At 42.3% G+C, this 24,990-nt stretch overlaps 1 protein-coding gene across 25 annotated transcripts in view; it reads left to right on the top strand.

The window, feature by feature from the left end:
- TNIK (TRAF2 and NCK interacting kinase) overlaps positions 1-24,990 on the top strand; it is a 392,046-nt gene that overhangs the window by 163,816 nt on the left and 203,240 nt on the right. For all 25 annotated transcript variants that reach the window (XM_040349342.1, XM_040349345.1, XM_040349341.1 and 22 more), the window contains exon 3: positions 20,037-20,093. In XM_040349342.1, the coding sequence (XP_040205276.1) occupies positions 20,037-20,093 (57 nt within the window). The remainder of the gene's footprint in view (positions 1-20,036; positions 20,094-24,990) is intronic.

The following is a 24,990-nucleotide window of genomic DNA, read 5'->3' as shown; positions in this document are numbered from 1 at the left end:
TCCAGGAGTCGAGGATTCCAAACGATCCGGAGAAAGGAGCCGCATTAATGTCGGCATTAAATCATCTACTTTCCCAGGAAGTAATAGTAGAGGTACCAGTCCTGGAACAGGGGCTAGGTTTCTACTCCAACCTATTCATCATCCCGAAGTCCAATGGAGATGTCAGGCCAATTTTGGACCTAAAGATGGTAAATACATACCTAAAGATCCGCTCATTTCGGATGGAAACCGTGCGGTCAGCAGATACCACACTCCAAAAGGACGACTTCATGGCGTCCATAGACATAAAGGATGCCTACCTTCATCTTCCAATTTATCAGCCACATCAAAGATATCTACACTTCATGGTGGCTTCGCGTCACTTCCAATTCGTGGCGCTTCCCTTCGGGTTGGCTACGGCCCCCCGGGTGTTCACGAAGGTCCTAGCTCCAATCCTAGCCAAACTAAGGATCCAAGGGGTCACGATCCTAGCATACCTGGACGACCTCCTAGTCATAGATCACTCGTCTCCCGGCTTGGAGCGAGCAGTGGCCCTCACGGTCCAATACCTCGAGAAGTTCGGCTGGGTCCTAAATCGAGAAAAGTCAGCTTTCCTGCCCACAAGGCAGTTGGAATATCTCGGCATGAGATTAGACACAGAACAACAAAGAGTGTTTCTACCTCTGAGGAAGGTCAAAGCCATCAAGGAATTAATCCTACTGGTTCTAAGCAAGAAGGAACCGACTATTCGCCTATGTATGAGATTACTAGGCAAGATGGTGGCCACATTCGAGGCGGTACCATACGCCCAGAGCCACACTCGCATCCTGCAGGCAGCCATCCTGTCAGCATGGAGCAGAAGGCCGCAGGCCTTGGATATCCCGTTGCCGCTCTCATCAAGAGTCCGACAAAGTCTGTGCTGGTGGTTAGACCCTCAGAATCTACTGAAGGGGAAGTCTTTCAGCCCAGTGGCTTGGAAGATAGTGACCACAGACGCCAGCCTGACGGGCTGGGGAGCAATTTTGGATGGTTGCACTCGCCAAGGTACTTGGGCAACGCCAGAGAAGCAGTTGCCCATCAACATCTTGGAGCTCAGAGCTGCTCGACTAGCCCTCAGGGCTTGGACGTCAAAATTGCAGGGGTTCCCGGTGAGAATTCAATCAGACAATGCCACGGCCGTGGCATACATAAATCACCAAGGGGGAACCAGGAGTCAAGCCGCTCAGAGAGAGGTGAGCTTGATTCTCCTATGGGCAGAGGCTCATGTGCCCTGCATATCGGCAATATTCATTCCAGGAGTGGACAACTTTCAGGCGGACTTCTTAAGCCGCCAGACTCTTTTGCCGGGGGAATGGTCTCTGCATCCACAAATCTTTCAAGCACTCTGCCAAAGATGGGGAGTGCCGGACGTGGATATCATGGCATCGAGACTCAACAAGAAGCTAGACAGGTTCATGTCCCGCTCAAGGGATCCGATGGCCTGCGGAACCGATGCGTTGGTTTGCCCTTGGCATCAGTTCAAACTTCTTTATGCGTTTCCCCCGCTCCAGTTACTACCCCGCCTGCGGCGCAGGATCCGGGTGGAGCACATACCAGTCATCCTGGTAGCTCCAGCATGGCCCAGAAGGGCATGGTACTCACTAATCTTAAAGATGGTAGTGGGAGACCCTTGGACTCTTCCTCTACGGCCAGACCTGCTATCGCAAGGTCTGATCCTCCACCCTGCCTTACGGCATCTAAATTTGACGGCCTGGAAACTGAATCCCTGATTCTCAGGGGTAGAGGTCTGTCTCAGAAAGTAATCTCTACCCTAATCAGAGCTAGGAAACCGGTCTCTAGGGTGATTTATTACAGGGTCTGGAAGGCCTATGTAGGCTGGTGTGAGTCCAAGCGATGGCTTTCTCGCAAATTTACCATCGATAGAGTATTACGTTTTCTCCAGCTAGGAGTGGATAAAGGATTGGCATTAAGCATAATCAAAGGACAGATTTCTGCTCTGTCAGTGTGGTTTCAGCGGCCGCTGGCCACCCACTCGCTGGTTAAGACCTTCCTTCAAGGGGTCTTACGTATTAAACCTCCAGTTAAATCCCTGCTTTGCCCGTGGGATTTAAACCTTGTTCTGTCAAGTTTACAGAAACAACCGTTTGAGCCGTTGGCTGAAATTCCTTTGGTTTTACTGACAAGAAAGTTAGTATTTTTGGTCGCCATAGTTTCCGCAAGAAGAGTATCGGAACTGGCGGCCTTATCCTGTAAGGAACCATATCTTATTTTTCATAAGGACAGGGTCGTTCTCCGCCCTCATCCTTCCTTCCTACCGAAGGTTGTATCCAGTTTTCATTTGAACCAGGATTTGGTATTACCATCCTTCTTCCCTAAACCTACTTCCAGAAAGGAAGGGTTGCTGCATACCTTGGATATCGTCAGGGCCATGAAGGCCTATCTTAAAGCTACAAAGAAGATCCGGAAAACAGATGTGCTGTTCGTATTACCGGATGGGCCCAAGAAGGGGCAGGCAGCTGCAAAGTCCACCATTTCTAGGTGGATTAAGCAATTAATCACTCAGGCCTACGGCTTGAAAGGGTTGCCTCCTCCAGTATCATTAAAGGCTCATTCTACTAGGGCCATGGGCGCCTCCTGGGCAGCACACCACCAGATCTCTATGGCTCAAGTTTGCAAGGCGGCAACCTGGTCTTCTGTCCACACGTTTACAAAGTTCTACCAGTTGGACGTAAGAAGGAATTCTGATACAGCCTTTGGGCAGGCAGTGCTGCAGGCTGCAGTTTGAGACCCTCGGAATCCGGGGGCTCCTCTTTTTTGAGTTAAATTTAAAATTTAAGATTATTTTTCTCAACTAAGTTGGATTTATTATGATTTGAGTATTCTCTAAATTAAATCCTTTTGTCTTGGAGATGTTCTCCCTCCCCTCATTGTGAGCATTGCTTTGGGACATCCCATATAGTAATGAATATGCCGCTCTGTGTCCCGTGATGTACGATAAAGAAAAAGGGATTTTTAATACAGCTTACCTGTAAAATCCTTTTCTTGGAGTACATCACGGGACACAGAGCTCCCACCCCTCTTTTTGGGGACCATTTTGGGAGGCATACTGCTTGCTACAAAACTGAGGTACTCCTCCTATGGGAGGGGGTTATATAGGGAGGGGCATTTCCTGTTTGAGATTGCCAGTGTCAACACCTGAAGGTACTCCATATAACCCATATAGTAATGAATATGCCGCTCTGTGTCCCGTGATGTACTCCAAGAAAAGGATTTTACAGGTAAGCTGTATTAAAAATCCCTTTTTTAACCGATGGTGTGTAGGCGCGACTGACCATCAGTCAGCTTCATCGGATAACTGATGGAAAAATCCATCAGATCGTTTTCATCGGATTGACCGATCGTGTGTACAGGGCATTATTGTTAATATATATATAGCATCTTAAAATGCTAGCAGTGACATTTCAGAGAATATTGTATTTTCATCTGTGCACTTTATTAGACAAGTCATTTTGTTTCAGACATAAAACTCGCTTTGCAAGGTCAAAGAAGGATTTTAACAATTTTTCTGGTTGTCTAATTGTACGAATATTTGTGTTGCCGTTAACAGAAGAGCGCAGTAGAGATGTAGGAGTTTGAATTATGGTAAATAAACTGAATCTTGAAAGCTTTGGAAAGAAGTGAAGTAAATCGGCATTTTAAGTAAAAGTGTACATCTGATTTTCTCCTTCATGGACTTTTCTCAAGGTTAATTTAGTCACCTAAAGCTGAGCGCTAAACATATTCAAGTATGAATCTCTGAGCTGTCATCGTTTTTTGAGTGTGCTGCAATTTAAACAGCTGTTCATGCTTCTAATTAACTTCAAATGTTTCTCAAACTCTTTATGATACAAAGACAATTCGGCAGCAATTGTGGAATATCAAAGCAACTGCAGGAAAATATATTTCCGCTGAAATTAAATTAAAATAAAAACGCCACTATATATATATATATATATATATATATATATATATATATATATATATATATATATATACTGTATATATATATATATATATAATAAATTGGTTCTGTGAAAATGAGACGCTGGATGTTAATGAGATAAACAGAAAATTTACAGCCTTTCGCTTGCCCAAAATGTAGAGAAATATATAATGGAATTTTTATTATGGCAATTACCTCTATATTTGGTCCTATCAAATAAAATTGTAGGTTGTCATTCACACTTATGGGGAGGCCTTCATGTATGTGTGTTAGAAAACACATGTGTCTGCAAGAAAAGAATTGTCTTCTATGTGCCCTGTTCACAGTGTTGCCAACCGCCAGTATTTTTACTGGCAGCCAGTGAAAAATGGGCACTTTTCTCCTGCCAGTAAATGATAGTGACAGGAAAAGGTTTCTAGTAAAAAATATGGCTATGATGCTTGGCGGGATAGTGTGTGTGTAATCCCCAAAGACCTGGGGGCAGGCTAGGTAGAGAGTTATAGGCGACCTAAACTAAAAGTGTGCAAAGATGGTAAAGCATACAGAATGGGAAGGAAGAGATTCCCCTGAGCCCTTTGTGGAACGTTGTGCTGCTGCTCTTCTCTTTGGCCAACTTCACCATGAGTGCAAGTCAAGCAGCATCCAGCATCTTTAAAGCAATTTTATTTTGCCATTTACAGTAATTTTGGCCAAATATGATTTTTTTAGCTCAACTTACCTGCCCATTATGTGCAACACATTCCTATAAACACGAAATCAGAGTATCAGTTAAATGCCACATGTCAAAGACAGCAATGCCTTCTGGTATCAGTCATGCAGGGGCGGACTGACAACTCATGGGGTCCCCGGGCAATAGAAGACTATGGGGCCCCCGGCCTTACAGATGGACACCACACCAGGAGGCAGTGCAGAGGCGGGGCAGCTAAAATCTCTGGATTTTTACATCAGAAGCATGTTGGTTTCAGACATATCAGGGACAGATCTAAAAAAAAAACAGATTTTTACATACCTTCCCTGGTTTTACTGAGCCTGGCAACTCTGATGGGGCCCCCTAGTGACATGGGGCCCTCGGGCAGTGCCCGAGTGACTCAATGGTCAGTCCGCCCCTGCAGTCATGTATTACTGTTCTCTATGTATCTTAGAAATCAGCATATTTTTTAGTTGGAGAGGATTTTGTTTATTTTATTGCAGGTTTTTATACAGTGGTACAAATTTACACAGCGCTTACATGCTGTACATTCACATCAGTCCCTGCCCTCAAGGAGCTTACAATCTAAGATTCCTATCTCACATGCCTACCACATGTGCACACACAAACCTGGGTCAATTTAAACCGGAGCCAGTTGACCTACCAGCATGTCTTTGGATTGTGGGAGGAAACCAGGGTACCTAGAGGGGAAACACACAAGCAGAGGGAGAACATGACAGTTGATTATAAAAGGGTGTTGCTTAACAAAGAAAATCCCTTCCCATTTCATGCTGTCAACAATGGCAACACCTGGAAGAAAAATGACACAAAACCTAAGAAAGAAAATAATTTCTTAACACAAGAAAGGTGAATGCTACAAGAAGATCAGCAAAGCTTTACTTATCAGTCAGAATACTGTAGCAAAAGTAATACAAAAATGTAACAGAGATGGAACGGCAACCGTCTCACAGAGACCTCCAGCGTCTTCTGATGAGAAGGGTTGAAGAAAATCACCATGCAAGTTTGCAAAGAAGTAGAAAGCCAAACTGGGGTGATTTTTTCCCTTTTAACAATTCACCGCGTACACTGCAGAGGAATGGCAGCATGGGTCATTCACGAAGGAAGTCTCTCCTAAAGCCCATGTACAAAAATGCCTGCCTAAAATTTGCCAGGGCCCATGCTGAAAAAGAAGACGACTACAGGAACTCTGTACTCTGGAGTGATGAGACCAAGATAAATATTTTTGGAACTGATGGCTTCAAACTGTATGGCATCTTAAAGGTGAAGAGTACAAAGACAAATGCATGGTGCCTACAGTGAATCATGTGTCCTTTTGTGGGGGCTGCATGAATGCTGATGCAATATATACTAAGAGGCCCAAGAAAACAGTAGAGAACAGTGGGCCGTCTGCAGCACCTTATGCTTCAAGCTGGCATCAGATAGTGTTGCAACGTCCACCTAGTGGAACTTAAAACGGAAAACCATGTGGCAGGATTGCAAATTTGGAAAACCAAATTTGGAAAACCATTACATAAAGCTGAAAAACCAGAGAAGCACTCACAGTGGAGAGTGCTTCTCCTGATTGGCTGAGACACAGCAGTGGAACCATTGGCTCCTGCTGCTGTCAGTCAGTTGGCCAATGAGGGGAGAAAAGTGACAGGGTCGAACAGCAGCTCCTTTTTTGAATGGACACACACAGCTGTGTCTCGGCTCAGGTGCCCCCATTGCAAGCTGCTTGTTGTGGGGGCACTTGAAAGAGGGAGGGGCCAGGATCGCCGGTGAGGGACCCGAGAAGAGGAGGATCTGGGCTGCTCTGTGCAAATCCACTGCACAGAGCAGGTAAGTATAACATGTTTGTTATTTTTAGAAAAATAAAACAAGACTTTAATCACTTTGCCGTGCACAGTTACTTCAGATTTTGTCTTCTCCAATTTTTACCTGGAACTAAAGTCAGAGACACCCATCTTTCTAGCATCTCGTCCTGTGTGCCGGTTTTCTGACCTCTTCATTGGCCAGCACATTATGACACGACTGCTGCGTATGTGCAGGAGCTATTCATCTCGGCACACAGGATGGGGCTGGCCACTATAAGTTGAGCTTTGCATGTGTAGCTCAGCTTACAGTCCAGGGATTGCTGTGTGCATTGCATGTCTCTTCTGCAAGAAAAAGCCTGCCTGCTCACAGCGATTTACAGCGGAACTTGAGTTTCGCTTTAATAATTTCCCCTCTATTTTCCTAATTGTGATGTTATTTCCATGGAAAACATCATTAACATAGAACAATTCTACCAATGCCACTGCACATCAGTCCACAAAGCCCCTAGTAAATGGAAAAGACATATTTGTTTGATTTTACTAAAAGTCACTCTGTGGAGACATTTGGAAACCTACTTCTAATGATTGCAATATCATTTGCATATGAATTCGAATTTGATGAAGTAGGATTTTTATCTTATTTTTTAAAGCTACCTTTAACGCATTCTGTGGCAAACGGCTATGTAGAATGTTGCTTTACTGTAAAATGAAATTCATCACCTCACACGGGGTTAATCTATTCACATTAATTTAATCTAATTATCCAACTACTATGGTGATATCAAAAGCACACAAAAGTGTGCTTCTTCTTCTCACCAGGTTACATTATTAATGCTGAAATGGTGATTCAGTAAAGACTGTAATGATAGACTGAACCGGGAACACTAAAGTATCTTGCATATAATTGTGAAGGGAGGAAAAAGTCAGTATGGTAGCCATGACAACCATGACACGGTTAAACCTTTTATGTTCATACATGAATATTTCTCAATGTAAATTTGCAGAATCCAAAGTGATGACATCGTAGAGCCTTGTTCCAAGCTGGATTGAGTGGGATTGTTTTGCGTTATTTACCTCAGCGACATGTTGATGATTTATGGCTGGCTCGTAATGATTCTTAAAGCTTTACAATCAAACCAAATCTGGCATTTCTAAGACACAGTTGTGCTGAAACATGTTTTCTCCAAGCATATGACATCCATTTTATATAATAGAGAAAAGTTGTCAATAAGGGAAATGTGGTCATCAATCACCGTCATGGGGCTAGAGCAAAGAAAACAGGAGTAATAAGATAGTGCTGTTGCCTATAGCAGCCAATAAGATTTCACCCTCCATTCAGTAGAATACTTAAAAAAACGAAATCTGATTTTGGTACAGTTTTTGGTCCAGAAAATTATACAAAATGTAGAATGTATGGGTTGTTTCACACAGCTGTTTTTGCATGCTTTTAGTCATGCTTTAGTTTTAGGAAGACTGTGCTAAGATCAGGATTCATTGTTTATCATGAGCTCCAGTTTGAAATGCCAGTACAAAATCTATGCAGTTTCCGCAGCTGATCACATGACAATCGTACATAACAAATGTTTTTTATTCATGCCATTCATTGTGTAGTTGTGTTGATCTCTGTGATTGATCACTTGTTAGACAGGACGTATCACTGCCCATCTGTACCATGTGATTTGCTTTGGCCAAACACAGCTAATCACAACAATACACACTGAATGAATCTATTTCATTCCGATTTTTTTTGTTTATAACGGTGATATTTCCTGTAGCATCATGGCAGCATACACCTTTGGGTTATGGCTCCGCCCCCACGACCTGATAGGATCGTTTAACTATTAAGCCCAGAGAGGGCCCCGCCCAGATATTCTCCTTTTTTTTCCTCACCTGAGAAGGACAAGATAAGGAACACCTTCCCGCTTTTGCCCCAGCCAGGTTCTAGCCTCTCCTGGGTGGAAGTCCTCTCCTGTACAGCCTCTAAATGAGCTATATGGAGAAAAAAACACACTCTGATGGTCTCAGGGGTATGATACCAGCCTTACACAAACCTTAAATAGGTTTATACTGCTGCGACCTCCAGCTCTTCTGAGCATCTCTTTCAAATAGCACTTACTGAGCCTTGTAGTCCTCCAGCGATCTGGTCTCCAGACATGCGTGCCAGCTCCTCACAGACCTTTAAGTCTCTACAGCGCCCTCCAGCTTTCCAGTATAAAAGAAAACTTTTCACAAAAAAACGGTCTTTCTGTGCCCTGTAGTTCTTTGGCAGGCTCCAGGCATGTCGCTGAGCATCCAGTGACTTTCATACATGTGCAGACAGGCTGAAAACATCCCCACAATGCTGACTTCTATGGGGATTCCAGTTTCCAAGATGGCGCCCGTCTGCTCACGGCACTACCGAGCATGTGCGGCCGTGATGTCATCAACGAGTGCCAAATTCAAGGCGAAAAGAGCCATCTAGAAGAAGCCGCTCAAACCACCAGCAAAGCCACTCGGACCGCGGCAGAAGTCACTCACGCAGCAGTGGAAATCGCTCTAGTCGCAGGAGGAGCCGCTCAAAATCCTATTCAAGGCACAGACACTCCTATCATAGGAGGTCTCCTTCACGCAGATGAGTTCCTCCCTCTCAGCATATCCGCCCATCAGGGAATTCATGCTGGGTCTGCGGTGCCATAGCACTTCCAGACAAGCTGGCTTGTCACGCGTGCCTAGACGAAGCGACCAGAGAAAGAGAGCCGCGCAGAGATCCGGCCAGGGACACATCCCTGCAAATCGCAGAGTCTGAAATGAGCAGGTCCGCACAAGGGACTTCACCTGCGACTCCTTCCACATCTAAAAAGTCAGATCCCTTATCTGACAATGAGGAATTGGAGGTCTCCACTGGATTCGACTTTGCACTAATAGAACCCTTCATTAAATCAGTGAAGGAAGCGATCGATTGGGAAGAGGAAAAAGAAACTCTGCAAAAAGCGAGAACATATTTTCCGGATCTGAAAAGAGACCTAATCAAGGATGAATGGCAGAAACTTGAGAAAAAGACCAGTCTCAGCAATAGGCTTGCCAAACTGTATCCGCTGAAGGAATCTAGTGTCAACCAACTAGTAACACCACCAGTGGTAGATTCTTCCCTGATGCGCCTCGTCAGGCATGTAACACTTCCAATAGAAGATGCGGTTACATTTAAAGAAGTGCTGGACAGAAAGATCGATCTAGATCTTAAAACAGCCTACCTTTCTGCAGGCGGTACCTGTAGACCAGCAAAAAACGCTAGCAGCAGTGGGAAGAGCCATTTCAAGCTGGTCCTCTAACACCGAAAAATTGGTATCTGAGGGAACGGATCAAGAGAGTAATCGCAGCTCTCCAGGAGCTTAGCCTTGCAGGCGATTTTGTCGCAGAAGCCTCTGTAGACATGATGAAAATCAACATCAAGAACAATGTTAAGCTCAGTTATGGCAAGGAGGGCACTTTGGCTAAAACCCTGGTCAGCTGACCCTTCCTCAAAGTCTAACTGGTGCAAAATCCCATTTGAAGGCACAAACCTCTACGGAGAGAAGTTGGACTCGGCCATTTCAAAGGTCACCAGCGGGAAGTCAGGTCTCATCCCTTCAGACAGAAGGCCGAAGCAACAAAGATTGCCTACCGCCAGATGAAACCTCCCAGACAGGTATAGGGAGGCTAAGTCATACAGGCCCGGCAGAGAGTACAGGAAGAATTGGAAGAATCCACAATCCTTCCTAAAACTCCAAAAATCTAAGACGCCTGCCACGGGGGACCAGAAGTCCATTTGAAGGTACGCCGCCCAACCAGCCATAGTAGGAGCCAGACTGAAGGACTTCAGGCAGGTTTGGGCGGAGTTAATAAAAGATCCATGGACAGTAGCTACTGTCCAAGATGGACACAAATGGAGGTTCAAGAATCATCCTCCCAGAGACCAGTACGTCTCAACCAGAATCCCAACTTCTCGGGAAAAGAAGCTGGTGCTGACAGAATATGTTCAAGACTTAATCCAAAAACAGGCCATAGTGGAAGTACCACCTCCACAAAGGGGAAAAGGCTTCTACTCGCCTCTGTTCCTGGTAAAGAAAAAGACCGGGGATTTGCGCCCTGTCCTAGATCTGAAAAATCTCAATTGTTCAATCCTAGTGGAGACATTCAAGATGGAAAGCCTACAATCGATCCTCTATGCCATTAAAATTGGCGACTCGATGCTCTCCGTGGATTTGAAGAACGCTTACCTGCACGTTCCTATTCACATCGCTTTCCAGAAGTTTCTCGGTGAATCAACACTTTCAATTTCAAAGCCTTCCGTTCGAGATTTCCACCGCTCCCAGAACCTTCACCAAGGTCCTGCTACCAGTAATGGCATTACTAAGGGAGCAAGGGTTGAGAGTCCACCATTATATGGATGACATTCTACTGCTCGCAGACAACCAAGAGTCTCTTCTACTCCATCGAGATTCTCTAACATCCACCCTTCAAAAATATGGGTGGCTGATAAACTGGAGAAAAAGCAATCTCCAACCTACCCAAAGAATGGTTTTCCTGGGAGCAGAACTAGATACCCGGCTCAATACCATAGAGCTTCCTCAAGAGAAGATTCCCGTCATAGTCCAAAGGGCAAATAGGTTACTCTTATCTACCACGCTTCCAGCCAGAGAATGTCTCAGCATTCTGGGGTCGCTATCAGCAACCATCCCTATGGTTCAATGGGCCCAGCGGAACAAAAGACCTCTCTAGACATCTTGAATCAATGGAATGGCGTATCGATGTCTCAACGAATCATCATCCGAAAGGAGGTCAAACAGTCTCTATACGTTTGTACCTCTTTAGGTTGTACAACCGGGTCCACCACCATAGTCACCCCCCTCAGGATTTCCATCCACTTTATGTTCTCTAGAGACATATTCTCTCTAATGGGACATGAATAGCAAATACAATCTGACCAGGGTTTGAACTATACTTTACAGTTGGCTTTGGATATACTTTGAGGGTTAACCAAATCTAAATAAGAAAGATCAACTTCTTTGGCCAACCATGGCGAGGCCTGTTCTGAGTGGAACCTGCCCTGTTAAACTGCTGTATGGTCTTGGCCACCATGCTGCAGCTCAGTTTCAGGGTCTTGGCAATCTTCTTATAACCCAGGCCACCTTTATTTAGAGCAACAATTCTTTTTTTTTCAGATCCTCAGAGAGTTCTTTGTCATGAGGTGCCATGCTAAAGTTCCAGTGACCAGTATGAGAGAGTGAGAGCGATTAACATCACATTTAACACACCTGCTCCCCATTCACACCTGAGACCTTGTAACACTAATGAGTCACATGACATCGGGGAGGGAAAATGGCTAATTTGGACATTTTCACTTAGGGTGTACTCGCTTTTGTTACCAGCGGTTTAGACATTAATGGCTATGTGTTGAGTTATTTTGAGGGGACAGCAAATTTTACACTGTTATACAAGCTGCACACTCACTTCTTTACATTGTAGCAAAGTGTAATTTCTTCAGTGTTGTCACATGAAAAGATATAATAAAATAAATATTTAAAAACAATGTGAGGGGTTTACTCACTTTTGTGAGATACTGTATATAAAATATCACTATTGGACATCCTTTATTAGGATGGCCACACTAGCCCTAACTGGGCTCCATGTAGGGCTAGTGTAGCCAACTTCCATGACACATTCGAATAGCTAAGCACAGTAGTACATGACTGTGCTAGTGTTATTTTGTCAGCATGCTGCCTCATGAACTATGCTACCTGTGAAATGCTGGCTGATAACAGTTCTAGGACATGTTAAAACCTTTCCATGCTGGGTCCATCTCCCATGATGAGTAATGCGTATTGTAGAATACTAGTGTAAGGCCACATGGTATATATAGTTTTAGGCTAGCAATGCACATAACCACGATGAAAGGTGCACTACTCAAACCTCAGACCATAAGTTCAAAGACAGTGCTTTTGAACTTTGTGGGACAGATTAAAATTAAAAACACTTTTTCTTGATCATCCAGAATTTTTTTTTTTTATAAAAATTCGATGGGCTTTAGTATCTATAGAAATAAGTCTTGTACCAGCCTTTTAATGTAAAGGTTTAGTAACACTTTAACCACTTAAGACCCGGACCAATATGCAGGTACTGCAATTTGGCACTGCGTCGCTTTAACTAACAATTGCGCGGTTGTGCGACGTGGCTCCGAAACAAAATTGGCGTTTTTTCCCCCCCCCACAAATAGAGCTTTCTTTTGGTGGTATTTGATCACCTCTGCGGTTTTTATTTTTTGCGCTATAAACAAAAATAAAGCAACAGTTTTGAAAAAAATTCAATATTTTTTACTTTTTGCTAAAATAAATATCCCTCAAAAATATATTAAAAAAACATTTTTTTCCCTCAGTTTAGGCCGATACGTATTCTTCTACATATTTTTGGTAAAACAATTAATCGCAATAAGCGTTTATCGATTGCGCAAAATTTATAGCGTTTACAAAATAGGGGATAGTTTTATTGCATTTTTATTATTATTTTTTTACTACTAATGGCGGAGATCAGCGATTTTTTTTTCGTGACTGCGACATTATGGCAGACACATGGGACAATTTTGACACATTTTTGGGACCATTGTCATTTTCACAGCAAAAAATGCTATAAATATGCATTGTTTACTGTGAACATGACAATTGAACTTTGGGAGTTAACCACTAGGGGGCGCTGAAGGGGTTAAGTGTGACCTCATATGTGTTTCTAACTGTAGGCAGGCGGGGCTGGACGTGTGACGTCATTGATTGCCTTTCCCTATATCAGGGAATAGACGATCAATGACAGCGCCACTGTGAAGAATGGGGAAGGTGTGTTTACTCACACCTCTCTCCGTTCTTCAGTTCCAGGGACCGATCACGGGACGATCGGGTCCGTGGGTCCCGCGGCCGTAGAGCTTCGGAACGGGTTGCGGGCGCGTGCCCACGACCCACGGCTGGGCATTTAACACACGGCTGCCCATTTTACAGGTGTGTGATTGTGCCATTCTGCCGACGTATATCGGCGTTAGGCGGTCCTTAAGTGGTTAAACTCAAACTCCAGCTTGTTAAGAGTAGACCTTTGTACAGGCTGCACGGATATCGAAAAACAATAGGAATATTATTTTGAACAATAAATCCCCCGTTCATTTTCTTCCTTGTGATTGTGTAATATTTGGCAAGAATGTATAATATCCATGCTTTGTAATATTGGCTTTAATTTCTAATCCCCTTACAGAATTCTCTGCCAAGGAAAAAATCCTCATCTAAATACTGATTTGCATATTATAAAAAAGGCTATAGACCATCAAATCAATTTTCCGATTTATAGAGCCACCTCATTCATCTGTTTTCTGTCCAGTCTGTTCCTTACTGGCATCTCTGCTTTTAAGCTGACAACTGCTGGAACCACAGAAGCAGTAACGGCATGGTGCCTTCTTGATTTCTTGTCAACTGGCAATGGCAGCAGTTGTCTATTAAAAAAACATGGGAGGATTCATTTGTGCTGTCCTTAGTCATAGCTGCTGCCAGAGTTGGTACAATTTGTGATCAGAGACACTTGTATTACTGGCAGTCCCCTGGTTACAAACATCCGACTTACAAACAACTCCTACTTTCAAACGAAGGGAGACAACAGGAAGTGAGAGGAAATCTCCTCCTAGGATGGGAAAGTCAGTCACTCCTGTAAGAGTAGTTATGGAAAAAAGGTACCTCCACTGATGCTTTATCACCAAGGCTTGTTTCCACAACAACCCAAAGTTTTCAAAATCCAATTGTCATCGGGACAGAAAGTGAGGTGAAATCTTCTGAACAGGGGCACAGACAGCAAAACAAACATTACAGGGGGGATAACCCTTCCCTATGCTATCCAACAAGCTTAAATTTTTTTTAGGCTGGAGCTACACTTAAAAAATTGTCCTGTTTCGACAAACAGATTCAACCTAAGAACAAACCTACAGACCCTATCTTGTTTGTAAACTGGGGACCCCTGTATATAAAGGCCACAGCCTGGAGGATCAGTATATGCTGGAGAGCAGCAACCTAGCTTGCTTTAAAGCCTAAATCTAACATATTATTTTTTTATTTTTTTAAGTTTTAGGTTGGAGAAGAACTAAACTGACAGGGGTTCTTACAATATTCAGCTTTTATTTATGTAAAATCTTTATCCCAAAGTAACTGCAACTGTCCAAAGGTGCCCCTGTGCTTTTTCATCCAGAGTGGAGGGACTCTAATACAGGTTTTTTACTGGCCAGATCACCAGGTGAAAATAAAGGGGGAAAAAATTGTAAAAGAGGAAACTAATACAACCACCACCACATCTAAGCTGTGATACGTTTCATTTTTGCTTTTGGGTTTAAACAAAAAGTAAAGCTATTTTGACCATACTGTTGGTCACAGGAGTGCACTTAGTTCTGCACTGCTGTGAACCAGATTTTGCCAACAGTGGGCATAACTCGGCTGCTGACTGACATCACAGAGCATGTTCAGGCTCTACAGGGATCCCAACAATATGTTAAGATATGTCCAGATGCCTGACCAGGAGCTGCTATTTATAGTGTGTAAAACAATTGCATTAAAGTGGTTATCTCCAGGGCCCCCTACACAATAGGAATGGCGGATTCAAGTCAATAATGCTCTATTAAAAGAACAACAAGGTGACACATAAAGTATGGGAGCCATGGTTGGCAATCCCCGGGTTGGCCCCTTTCACTTCAGTGTCCTATAGAATACTACAGCGTTAATTGGCTGTGTAGGGGGATAAAGTATGGCATTGGAAAGCCTGAAAGGATAAAACTTCCAGTTTGCAAATATCTGTGTAAGCTATTTTTTCAGTTGGTGTAGGCATGTTATCAGCAAAACGGAGAAGTATAGTAGACAAATGTCTTGGTGTGACTGGTTTAGGTACAACATTTTTTTACACCTTAATTATATCAAAGTCTTCACATTCTACTATGACACTTGTAGATTTGAGTATTTTTAGCAGGGGCTATCCCAAGTCCTGGCTTCTAGCGGGACCCTCTGTAATAGATTCCATTGTTTTTTGTTTTTTTTATCTTGAAACCTGTGCAAATACTAATGGATTGGAGGCTGTCATGGATCTTGGGCTAGACTAATGTGCAGACGAGCTCACACTTTGATTGGATTTTTTCATTATCCTTTTTGTTTTTGTATGTCTTGTTTTGTTAAGTGTTCAAAGAAATTTTTTCAATAAAAATTGTTGGGAAAAAAAAAAAACATGCTGCAGTCGCAATGGGGAAGTGCCCCAAACACCCCACAACTGCATTCTATGGACATGGTTGTGGTGCTTTGGTGTAGGCAATTAGCAAGTACAAGGTTAAAACAAAGGGTTAAGATGCATCACTTACTATTCAGAAACATTATATCCCACAATCCCTGGGTCTCTTAATCCTAGTGCTCATGCAGGTGAGAACTAAACAGTAGTTGCATATGACCCACACAAGCAGGCAGAGCATTCATGTACACACACTCTACCATACAATGTTTAGCACTCCCACATTAGCTTGCATTGGATGTTGTTTGACCCAGAGCACAAAGCTGTTCGGGGAATCAATGAGCCATGACACTACAAACTGCAGCCTTAACATGTGAGCTCATCATAACAAAGCAAGACAAAAAACAACATAAGGAATCTAAATACACTAATACCAAGTAAAAAAATAATAATTTGAAAGTGTACAGTGCCTTCAATATGATGCTTTCCTATAGGGGTGGACTGACACTTATGGGGCCCCTGGGCAATAGGAGATTATGGGGCCCCCAGGCAATAGATTATGGGGCCACATGGTATACACATACAGTATACATACACAGTATACACACACAGTATACATACACACAGAATAAACATACTCACACTGAAAAGGTACTGGAGAGGCGGGGCAGCTAAAATCTTGGGATTTAAAAAAAAAAACACAGATTTTTACATACTGTCCCTGGTTTTACTGAAGCTGGCAACCCTGATGGGGCCCTCAGGCAGTGCCCGAGTGCCCGAATGGTCAGTCCGCCCCCTGCTTTCCTATGATTGTCAGCATTAGTGACCATAATGTGGTATTTTTCTTATAGAGGTATTTCAAGGTTTTCGTTTTTTTTCCATTATTGCCACTAGATGGAGTGGGCAGTCATAGAAAATGTGACATATTAAAGGGTTTCTAAACCCACGGCAGTAAAATCAGTCTATATATGCAGTAAAGCATGCTTATTATACTCACTTTGGAACCTATGGGGTTAATCCTTTCATTGTGTATAAAGGCTGTTTGATCCTGTCTCTCTGATCCTCCTCCTTCTTCACTGTTGGTTTTTCTTGGGAGAGTGCATGTGATCAGCACAGGGCCAATCGGCACTGTCCAGACAGAGGATCAGGGGAGAATGAAAACTCCTACAAGCTTTGCTAGGAACTGATACAAGTCACTGCTGATGAGAAAAGATTTTTATCAGTTTATAGTTACTAAAATAATTGCATTTCCATGTTCTGCATACCGTGGGAGACCAGATATAGTTAATGCAGGGTCCTGGGTTTAGCAATGCTTTAAAGCAGAATAAAGGCAACTATACTCTCCTTCCCTCACCAGCTCAACATCTGTGTGCCAGTTTTGGCCATTTTCATTGGTTGGTGCGGGGTGATGTCACTCCTGTGCATGTGCAGAAAGCCGTTGTTTCAGCGCACAGGGATTGCACCAGCCGCTGTAAGCTGAGCTGCACATGCACAGCACCAGAGCAAGCGGGTAGGTGAATTTTATTGCAGAAGAGGCAATGTATGTCTCTTCTGCAATGAAAAACCTGTCTGCTCGCAGTGAATAACAGCAGATTATTGGGTGGGTTGGAGGGATGGGGTGGTTAGCGTTAAAGTAGAACTGAAGGCAAAGCTTTTTTCATTTTGGATAGAACAGAATAAAGGAGGATTATAACCCCTGTAAGGTTAATTTTGCCATCTTTGTCTAATTGGGGAGATTTACCTTCACTTCCTGTCCCATAGCCAAAGCAGGAAGTGAGAGGATATCCCTGCTAATTTCGACAATATCTTTGTAGCCCCCAGCTCACCAGAACTAGTGTTCCCATTGAAAGATTTCCCCTCTATTACTTTGCTGGGGACAACCTGAAGTTTGGGATTTGTTTTACTCCACTTTCAATGATAATGGTAAACAAGACAAATGGAGAGGGTGACTCTCCCTGACGGGGACACAGACAGGAATAAAAACTGAGAGGTGCTAATATATCCACTCCATCCAAAACTAAAAAAAAAAGTTTTGCCTTTTTAGTTATACTTTAAGGCAGGGATAAGCAATTAGCGGACCTCCAGCTGTTGCAGAACTACAAGTCCCATGAGGCATAGCAAGACTCTGACAGCGACATGCATGACACCCAAAGGCAGAGGCATGATGGTAATTGTAGTTTTGCAACAGCTGGAGGTCCGCTAATTGCATATCCCTGCTTTAAGGGCTTGTTTAAGGGCTACAAAGAGTTTATGTATAGGAAGGATAGGACATTTGTTAGAGTTTTAACATGGTGGCTAAGGCTACCAGTGCTAGTCTCTTGGCCCCAAAAGCTAGCCTGCAGTATGAGCACCATGACTCCTGCAGGCAAAGTCCTATTCTCTTCAAATGGTACTGAACAGCAAGTATAGCTATAACTACAGCAAACTTTACCATAGTACAGCAAGAGCTTCACAGTGATTAAAAATTTCATTTGACAATCTGTTTATGGCTTGTTTTTACATTTGTATTTATTTATTTTTTAATATGGTTTTAACTATATCTTATAAATACATATATACACTTTTATATTTTCATATATATATATAATTATAGTATTATTTTTATTATTTTCTCATTTAAAATAAATTATTGTTAATTAAAGCACTGTGCTGTGTTTGTCATACCTAGGAAAAGTTCTAAATATTCTATGTTTCTCTGCTATGAAAATGCTATGTTGAAATGTAAGCGTGAGGCTAATCACCAGCATCAAACTTTTAATGATGTCTTGTAAATTCCTTTCATATTCAGTCATAAGAATTGGCTGGAATTGTGTAATAACCGTCAGGCAGTGTTGCTTGTCAGTGTCACACTGAGGCATGCAACGACCACTAGAGAGTTTGAAAGAATACAATTTACGTACCTCACATATTTTATACATATACATTGATCTCAACTGTGTTTATTTGATCAAATTATTATATAATGCGAGAGGACATTGTTTTGCTGTGCTTTTATTCTGTTAGCAAGAACCATTTAGAAGATGCACAGGACACATTTTGCATTCCCACGATAGTAGCATGTGAACATGAGTAAAATCATGAAACGCGCAAAAAATGAATGCTTGCGGTACACTAATCATGTAGCGTGACAAAGTGCAAAAAAAAAAAAAACTGGTGGGATACTGTGATATTTCATTAGACATCAATTTAAAGTGGCTGAAATATAAACTGTATGCTTTGCCCAATGGGATTTAAAATAAATCTGGCCAAAATCAGTTGATTCATAGCACCATAGACAATATTATCCTTTGTGTTGGATGATGCTGCAGAGCAAAAAACTACTGACTGCTTTGCATTTCAATTTACTTTTGATTTGACCTGCCAAATGAAAGACAAGTCAAGTAAAATGGCTATGGGCACGTATTAAAACCTTTCTGTTGGTACACGTCTCTGGGAAAATCTTCCTCGCTTGCTGTCAAGGAATCCCAGAAAATCAGAAAAAATCTAGAAATCTCTACAACAAGGACACAGCAATATTATTAGACCCTTAATTAAATCATGAGCCTTCATGTATTAGTGTGCATTGGAGATTTATTTATTTATTTTTTGTAATAAGCTCCGGAGTCAAAGCTCTGACCATCGGGCCATACATTGATAATTTTATTTCTCTCTGTAGTTGACACCACATCTTTCTCAAGCTTCTTCCCCCTATTGTTCAGCATATTATGACATCATTATAAATGCCTTCAGCACAATATTTTGTCTATCCCTGACCCCATGTTTATGAGCATGCTGCTATTGGCACCCTATGGCTGCATCTCAATCTGTGTCTTTTTGCATCTGTATAAATAATTATGCCCTCTGAAAACTGGTCCCTGTGAGCTTCATTGAATGGCTTTTCTGTGAGGTGTACATGCAAATTTGATGATTGTTATACATTGTTTTGTATCAAGGGATCACTTTTGCTATAAGGGTTAAAAAATAAAATTCAGAAGAAACCGGCTGTGGGAAGCGGATATTTTTTATGTTCTTCTAATTGGTTGGATTTGTGGTTGTTGATATAAAAGAAATGACCCTTATGGTGCTTAGTCATGTAGAAAACGGTGGCTGACTCACTGATCTGTACAAGGCCCTGCACTCAATTCCCTTTATGTCAAAATGTCAACAAATCTGCTTATTTTATACCATGTAGCAAAGGCTAATCTATCAAAGAAGTAGCTGCAAAGTTGCCAATGAAATATAACTCAAACTCAGGTGATGATTCATACAAGGAAAAAGTTGCTTACTTCAAAGTGAAATGAGTCAGTTATATAAATTCAATTTTATGTAATTATATTTATTTTTGTTACAGGGGCGTCATGTTAAAACAGGGCAGCTGGCGGCCATCAAGGTCATGGATGTCACAGGGGTAATGTATACTTCTTTTGCCTTCTAGCATTTGAGTGCTAGGATATTTTTTTCTATAGGTGTGTTTACATACCTTTGCAACTAATTAACTTTGGCTACATATTGTATATTTGAGATAAATCTCACAAGCTGCTCTTGTTAATTTATTACAAGTTAGGAAGGATCGATCTATCTCAGCTTCAACCAATGAAACCGATACTTCTGTCAACTTTTATTTTGCTGTCTGTGACCCTATTGGGGAGAATTCGCCTTATTTCTTGCCTACCTGAAAGCCTGTGACCACAGGTCAAGAAATAAGGGGAGTGACCATCACCAGGACTGGAAGTCACAGACAGTAATACTATTCTGACAGAGGTTCTACTCCTTCCCTCCTTGACAGGAAGTATAGGGAAATCTTTAGAATCTGGATATAGGCTGCAATAGTAACCTGAAAGTGGTTTTGCTGCAGTGACATAACTGGTACAGAAGACTGCATTAGTTGGCATTCAAGTTACAGAACTGTCATTCCTACTTGATGTCAGTTGGAATGACAGGTCATAGCTAGTCTCTGAGGTAGGAAGCTTCCATGGTTGGATGAATCAATATTTTTTGGGATCATTTGAGGTTTACTAAGTCCTGGCCTGCAGATGGGGAAAACATGAAAGAACATTATATATCAGAATACAACAAGGTACAAAAAGCCAGAGCATAAATTCTATTGCTGACTCTATGCTTTTGATGTTCATATTTGGCAAATGTGCTTGGGCAATTTTTGGCATGCAAAACTCTCTAGACAGTTTCCAGTGCATTTATTACACACAAAATTGCCAATCCATGTCACTTCACCAAGTACCATCTTAAAGCCTAGTACACATGTGCTGAATGTTGGGTGCTATTGGACATATGGGCCGTATATATACTGCAGGCGGTTGGACAGAAGTCGGCTTCTGTCAATGGGGCATGACCCAAAAAAAGTCTGCTGATCGGCTTCTCAATTGCAGAGTGCGCTGACCGGAGTGTTCTGGCGGGGGGGCCCTCCCCCTGTCAGAACACAATACCACAGCGGGGGAGATCGCTGTATTAACTTTGCTTGGCTAGTACAGTGGCTCCTCCGGAGTTGTCAGTTTTTTTTGTTCAGCCTTGCTGGGTTGAACAAAAAAAAAAAACTTACTAGTGGGTACTAGGCTTTAGAGGCAGAAGAGATGAAACGCTATGCTTTATTTTGTCCAATGAAATGTGCTCCCTACTGATAGCGCTGCATCTCATTTTTGCTCTAGAGGTGAATGCAGCCTGTAGACATACAAGCTTATGTGTTTACAGTGGCAGCTCTGGGCTAATGGTCCTTCTAAAGACACCTTTACCTCTTTCACCTATGTGTAAGGGGACTACAACAGGATCGAGAAAAGGCTAACCTGATTTTTATTGAATTCCATATTTCCAGTTTTGAAATTCTTTGTCAAAAGCTGTTGCCAAATTATTATATTTTGAATGGACATTCCACTAAAACATTGATGTTTTTGTTATCATTTCCTCCTTTATCTGGAAAGTTCCAAGTGGAGGTCATTGAATTGTTCCAAAATAAACCTATTAGCATGAATGTTCCAAAGGAACTTTGTGACTGTACTAGGGTCACTCCTGTGAGGTTTGGTGAAAACATGTCCACTGCAGTATTATGGTTATTATGCTCATGTAAATGCTTAAAAGCTCCTTGACCCTCATGCAAAATCCAAACATGGTCCATAATATTTAAATACCTGATAGTTCTGGGGTTTTTTTTTTGTACAAACTCCAATAAATTTTCTAGAAGCATAAACAGCGCGTGCAGAATGGTGCAAGGAAATAAAGTGATTTTGCTTTGTCCTGTGAATCTGGTGAATGAAGACCAGTAGAAGTCGAGTTTGGGTTGGGCCCAGGAACACATATATAGTGTGACAGGAAATTAAAAAGTACAATACAGTACTTTCAAAGTTTTGCATTTATGCTTATATTGTCCAAATCCATAATATATACAAAGTAATTGATAGGATTGGTATCAACAATCTTTGATACCAATTGTTTGATCTTTGATCCACCTCCACAATACTTAATTGTGTGAAATTAATATGGCTCAAACATGAGTTAATAATAAGAAAAAAGTATACACTCAGGAACTGAATTGCATAATTAAACTGGCAAAATTATAAAGTGCTATCTATGTGCAAAGAAAAAGGAGGCAAGCGCTGCCCCTTACAAGTTTAACTGTTCCCAGATGATAGGCATTAATATTCTTGACAAGCAGTAAGAGAGCTTTAAAACTAATGCCCTGTACACATGATCGGTCAATCCAATGAGAATGGTCTGATGGATTTTTCCATCAGTTAACAGATGAAGCTGACTGATGGTCAGTCGTGCCTACACACCATCGGTTAAAAAAAACGATCGTGTCAGAAGGCGGTCACGTAAACCACGTACGACGGCACTATAAAGGGGAAGTTAAAATCCAATGGCGCCACCCTTGGGGCTGCTTTAGCTGATTTTGTGTTAGTAAAAGACGATTCGCGCTTTTCTGTCTGTTACAGCATGATGAATGTGCTATCTCCATAACGAACACTAGTTTTACCAGACCGAGCGCTCCCGTCCCCTAATTTGGTCTGAGCATGCGTGGATTTTTAACCGATGGACGTGCTTACAAACAATCGTTTTTTTTCTCGGTTCGGTTAATTTTAAAACAAGTTTCATATTTTTTAACCGATGGGGCCTACACACGATCGGTTTGGTCTGATGAAAACATTCAGACCGTTCTTATCGGATTAACCGATCGTGTGTACGCGGCAAAACCCTCACTGACCTCTCTAGCTCTATGTACTATGAAATAATTTATTCAGAAATTTCTTCAAAAATCACAAAATATACTTTTGTTTCTTAAAGTTTATAAACTCCTACCGTGTGTTTACATTAGAAGACCGACAGGCTGCCAAAATGTTGCTTTTCTTATAAATTAACTGAGATTTCTGCACATTTTCAGTGAACTTTGATTCTTTTCTTCACAATGCCAATAGTTACAGAGGTGAATGAGAGCTTATTTTAAAGTGATTTTACTGCTTGTTTGAAATGTGGAAATAATTCTGCATATATAGGCTGGGCAGATTCACTATTGTCATTTTTGCCATTTGTAAATTTACCTTTAATGTTCACAGTTCACCAAAGCACATAGGCAGTTATACCCTGGTAGATTAATCAAAATGCAATAGCACTTAAGTCAACGTAAAGGGGTCTCTGAGGCTATATTATCAGATTTAACCACTTAACAACCGCCCTATAGACGAAATACATCTACAAGGCGGTTGCTTAACTCTGGGAGGGCGTCAATGTACGTCCTCCCAGAATCGCACTCCTGCGCGCCCTGTGGGGCGCGCACACGGGAATCTCCGTGACCGCCGGGTACTCCGGACCCGGCTGATCACGGATCACGGTAAATTGCCGCTGATAGCGGCGGTTTACCAAACAAACCGGCGTCATGTGATGACGCCGGTTCCTCCCTCTCCTCTCTGTACCGAACGGTACAGTGTCAGAGAGGAGAGGGGAGAGAGCGGAAGCAGCAGCAGCTGCTGCTGCGGGCTGGATCTGTGACACATGCAGTCACAGATCCAGCCATCCATCCCTCCCTGTGCAATACTCTGCAATGCCCCCATACTCTGCAATGCCCCCATACTCTGCAATGCCCCCATACTCTGCAGTGCCCCCATACTCTGCAGTGCCCCCATACTCTGCAATGCCCCCATACTCTGCAATGCCCCCATACTCTGCAATACCCCAAAATACTCTGCAATGCCCCAAAATACTCTGCAATGCCCCCATACTCTACAATACTCCGCAATGCCCCGCAATACTCCGCAATGCCCCGCAATACTCCGCAATGCCCCGCAATACTCCGCAATACCCCACAATACCCTGCAATACCCCACAATACTCCGCAATACCCCTCAATACTCCGCAATACCCCACAATACCCCACAATACCCTGCAATACCCCGCAATACCCCACAATACTCCACAATACTCCGCAATACCCCTCAATACTCCGCAATACCCCACAATACCCCGCAATACCCCACAATACTCTGCAATACCCCGCAATACCCTGCAATACCCCACAATACCCCACAATACCCCACAATACCCTGCAACGTCGTCTATGGGGATTTTTAAGTAGCAAAGTTTGGCGCCATTCCACGAGCGTGTGCAATTTTGAAGGGTGACATGTTGGGTATCTATTTACTCGGCGTAACTTCATCTTTCACATTTATGCAAAAGAATGAAGAAAAAATACTAAATTTGCCAAATTTTATAACAGAAACAAAGAAAAATTATTTTTTTTTACAGAATTTTCAGTCTTTTTTCTCTTATAGCGCAAAAAATAAAAAACTTAACGGTGATTAAATACCACCAAAAGAAAGCTCTATTTGTGTGAAAAAAAGGACGAAAATTTCATTTGGGTACAATGTTGTATGACTGAGTAATTGTCATTCAAATTGTGAGAGCACCGAAAGCTGAAAATTGGTCTGGTTATTAAGTGGGTTTACGTGCCCAGTGGTCAAGTGGTTAAGGATGTTTTAGGAGTCACTTATGCATAGTCTAAAGCCTAGTACAGCCAACTTTAAAAAAAAAATCAGCACTAGGGACATAACTTACATTTAGTAGGAGTTTTTTTTTTTTTGTGTTGATGCCTCTGTCCTTGTCCCCCTTAGCCCCACTGCCATAATATTCCGGTGTGGCAGGGGTTAATAGATTTGTGGAAGCAGTCACAGGCCTGCTTTTTCTGCCCAGCTCCTACATTGATAGAATCTGTTCAATCATTTGCCAGTCCTCCTTTCATGGATACCATTTTATTCATAGAAGCTAGTAACAGCTTCTATGAATGGAGTAGCTGGGCGAAAAGG

Source organism: Rana temporaria, chromosome 4 (genome assembly GCF_905171775.1).
Source record: "Rana temporaria chromosome 4, aRanTem1.1, whole genome shotgun sequence".
Taxonomy (NCBI): domain Eukaryota; kingdom Metazoa; phylum Chordata; class Amphibia; order Anura; family Ranidae; genus Rana; species Rana temporaria.
The sequence above is the reverse complement of the archived record's forward strand: the minus strand, read 5'-3'. Positions and strand labels throughout refer to the sequence as shown.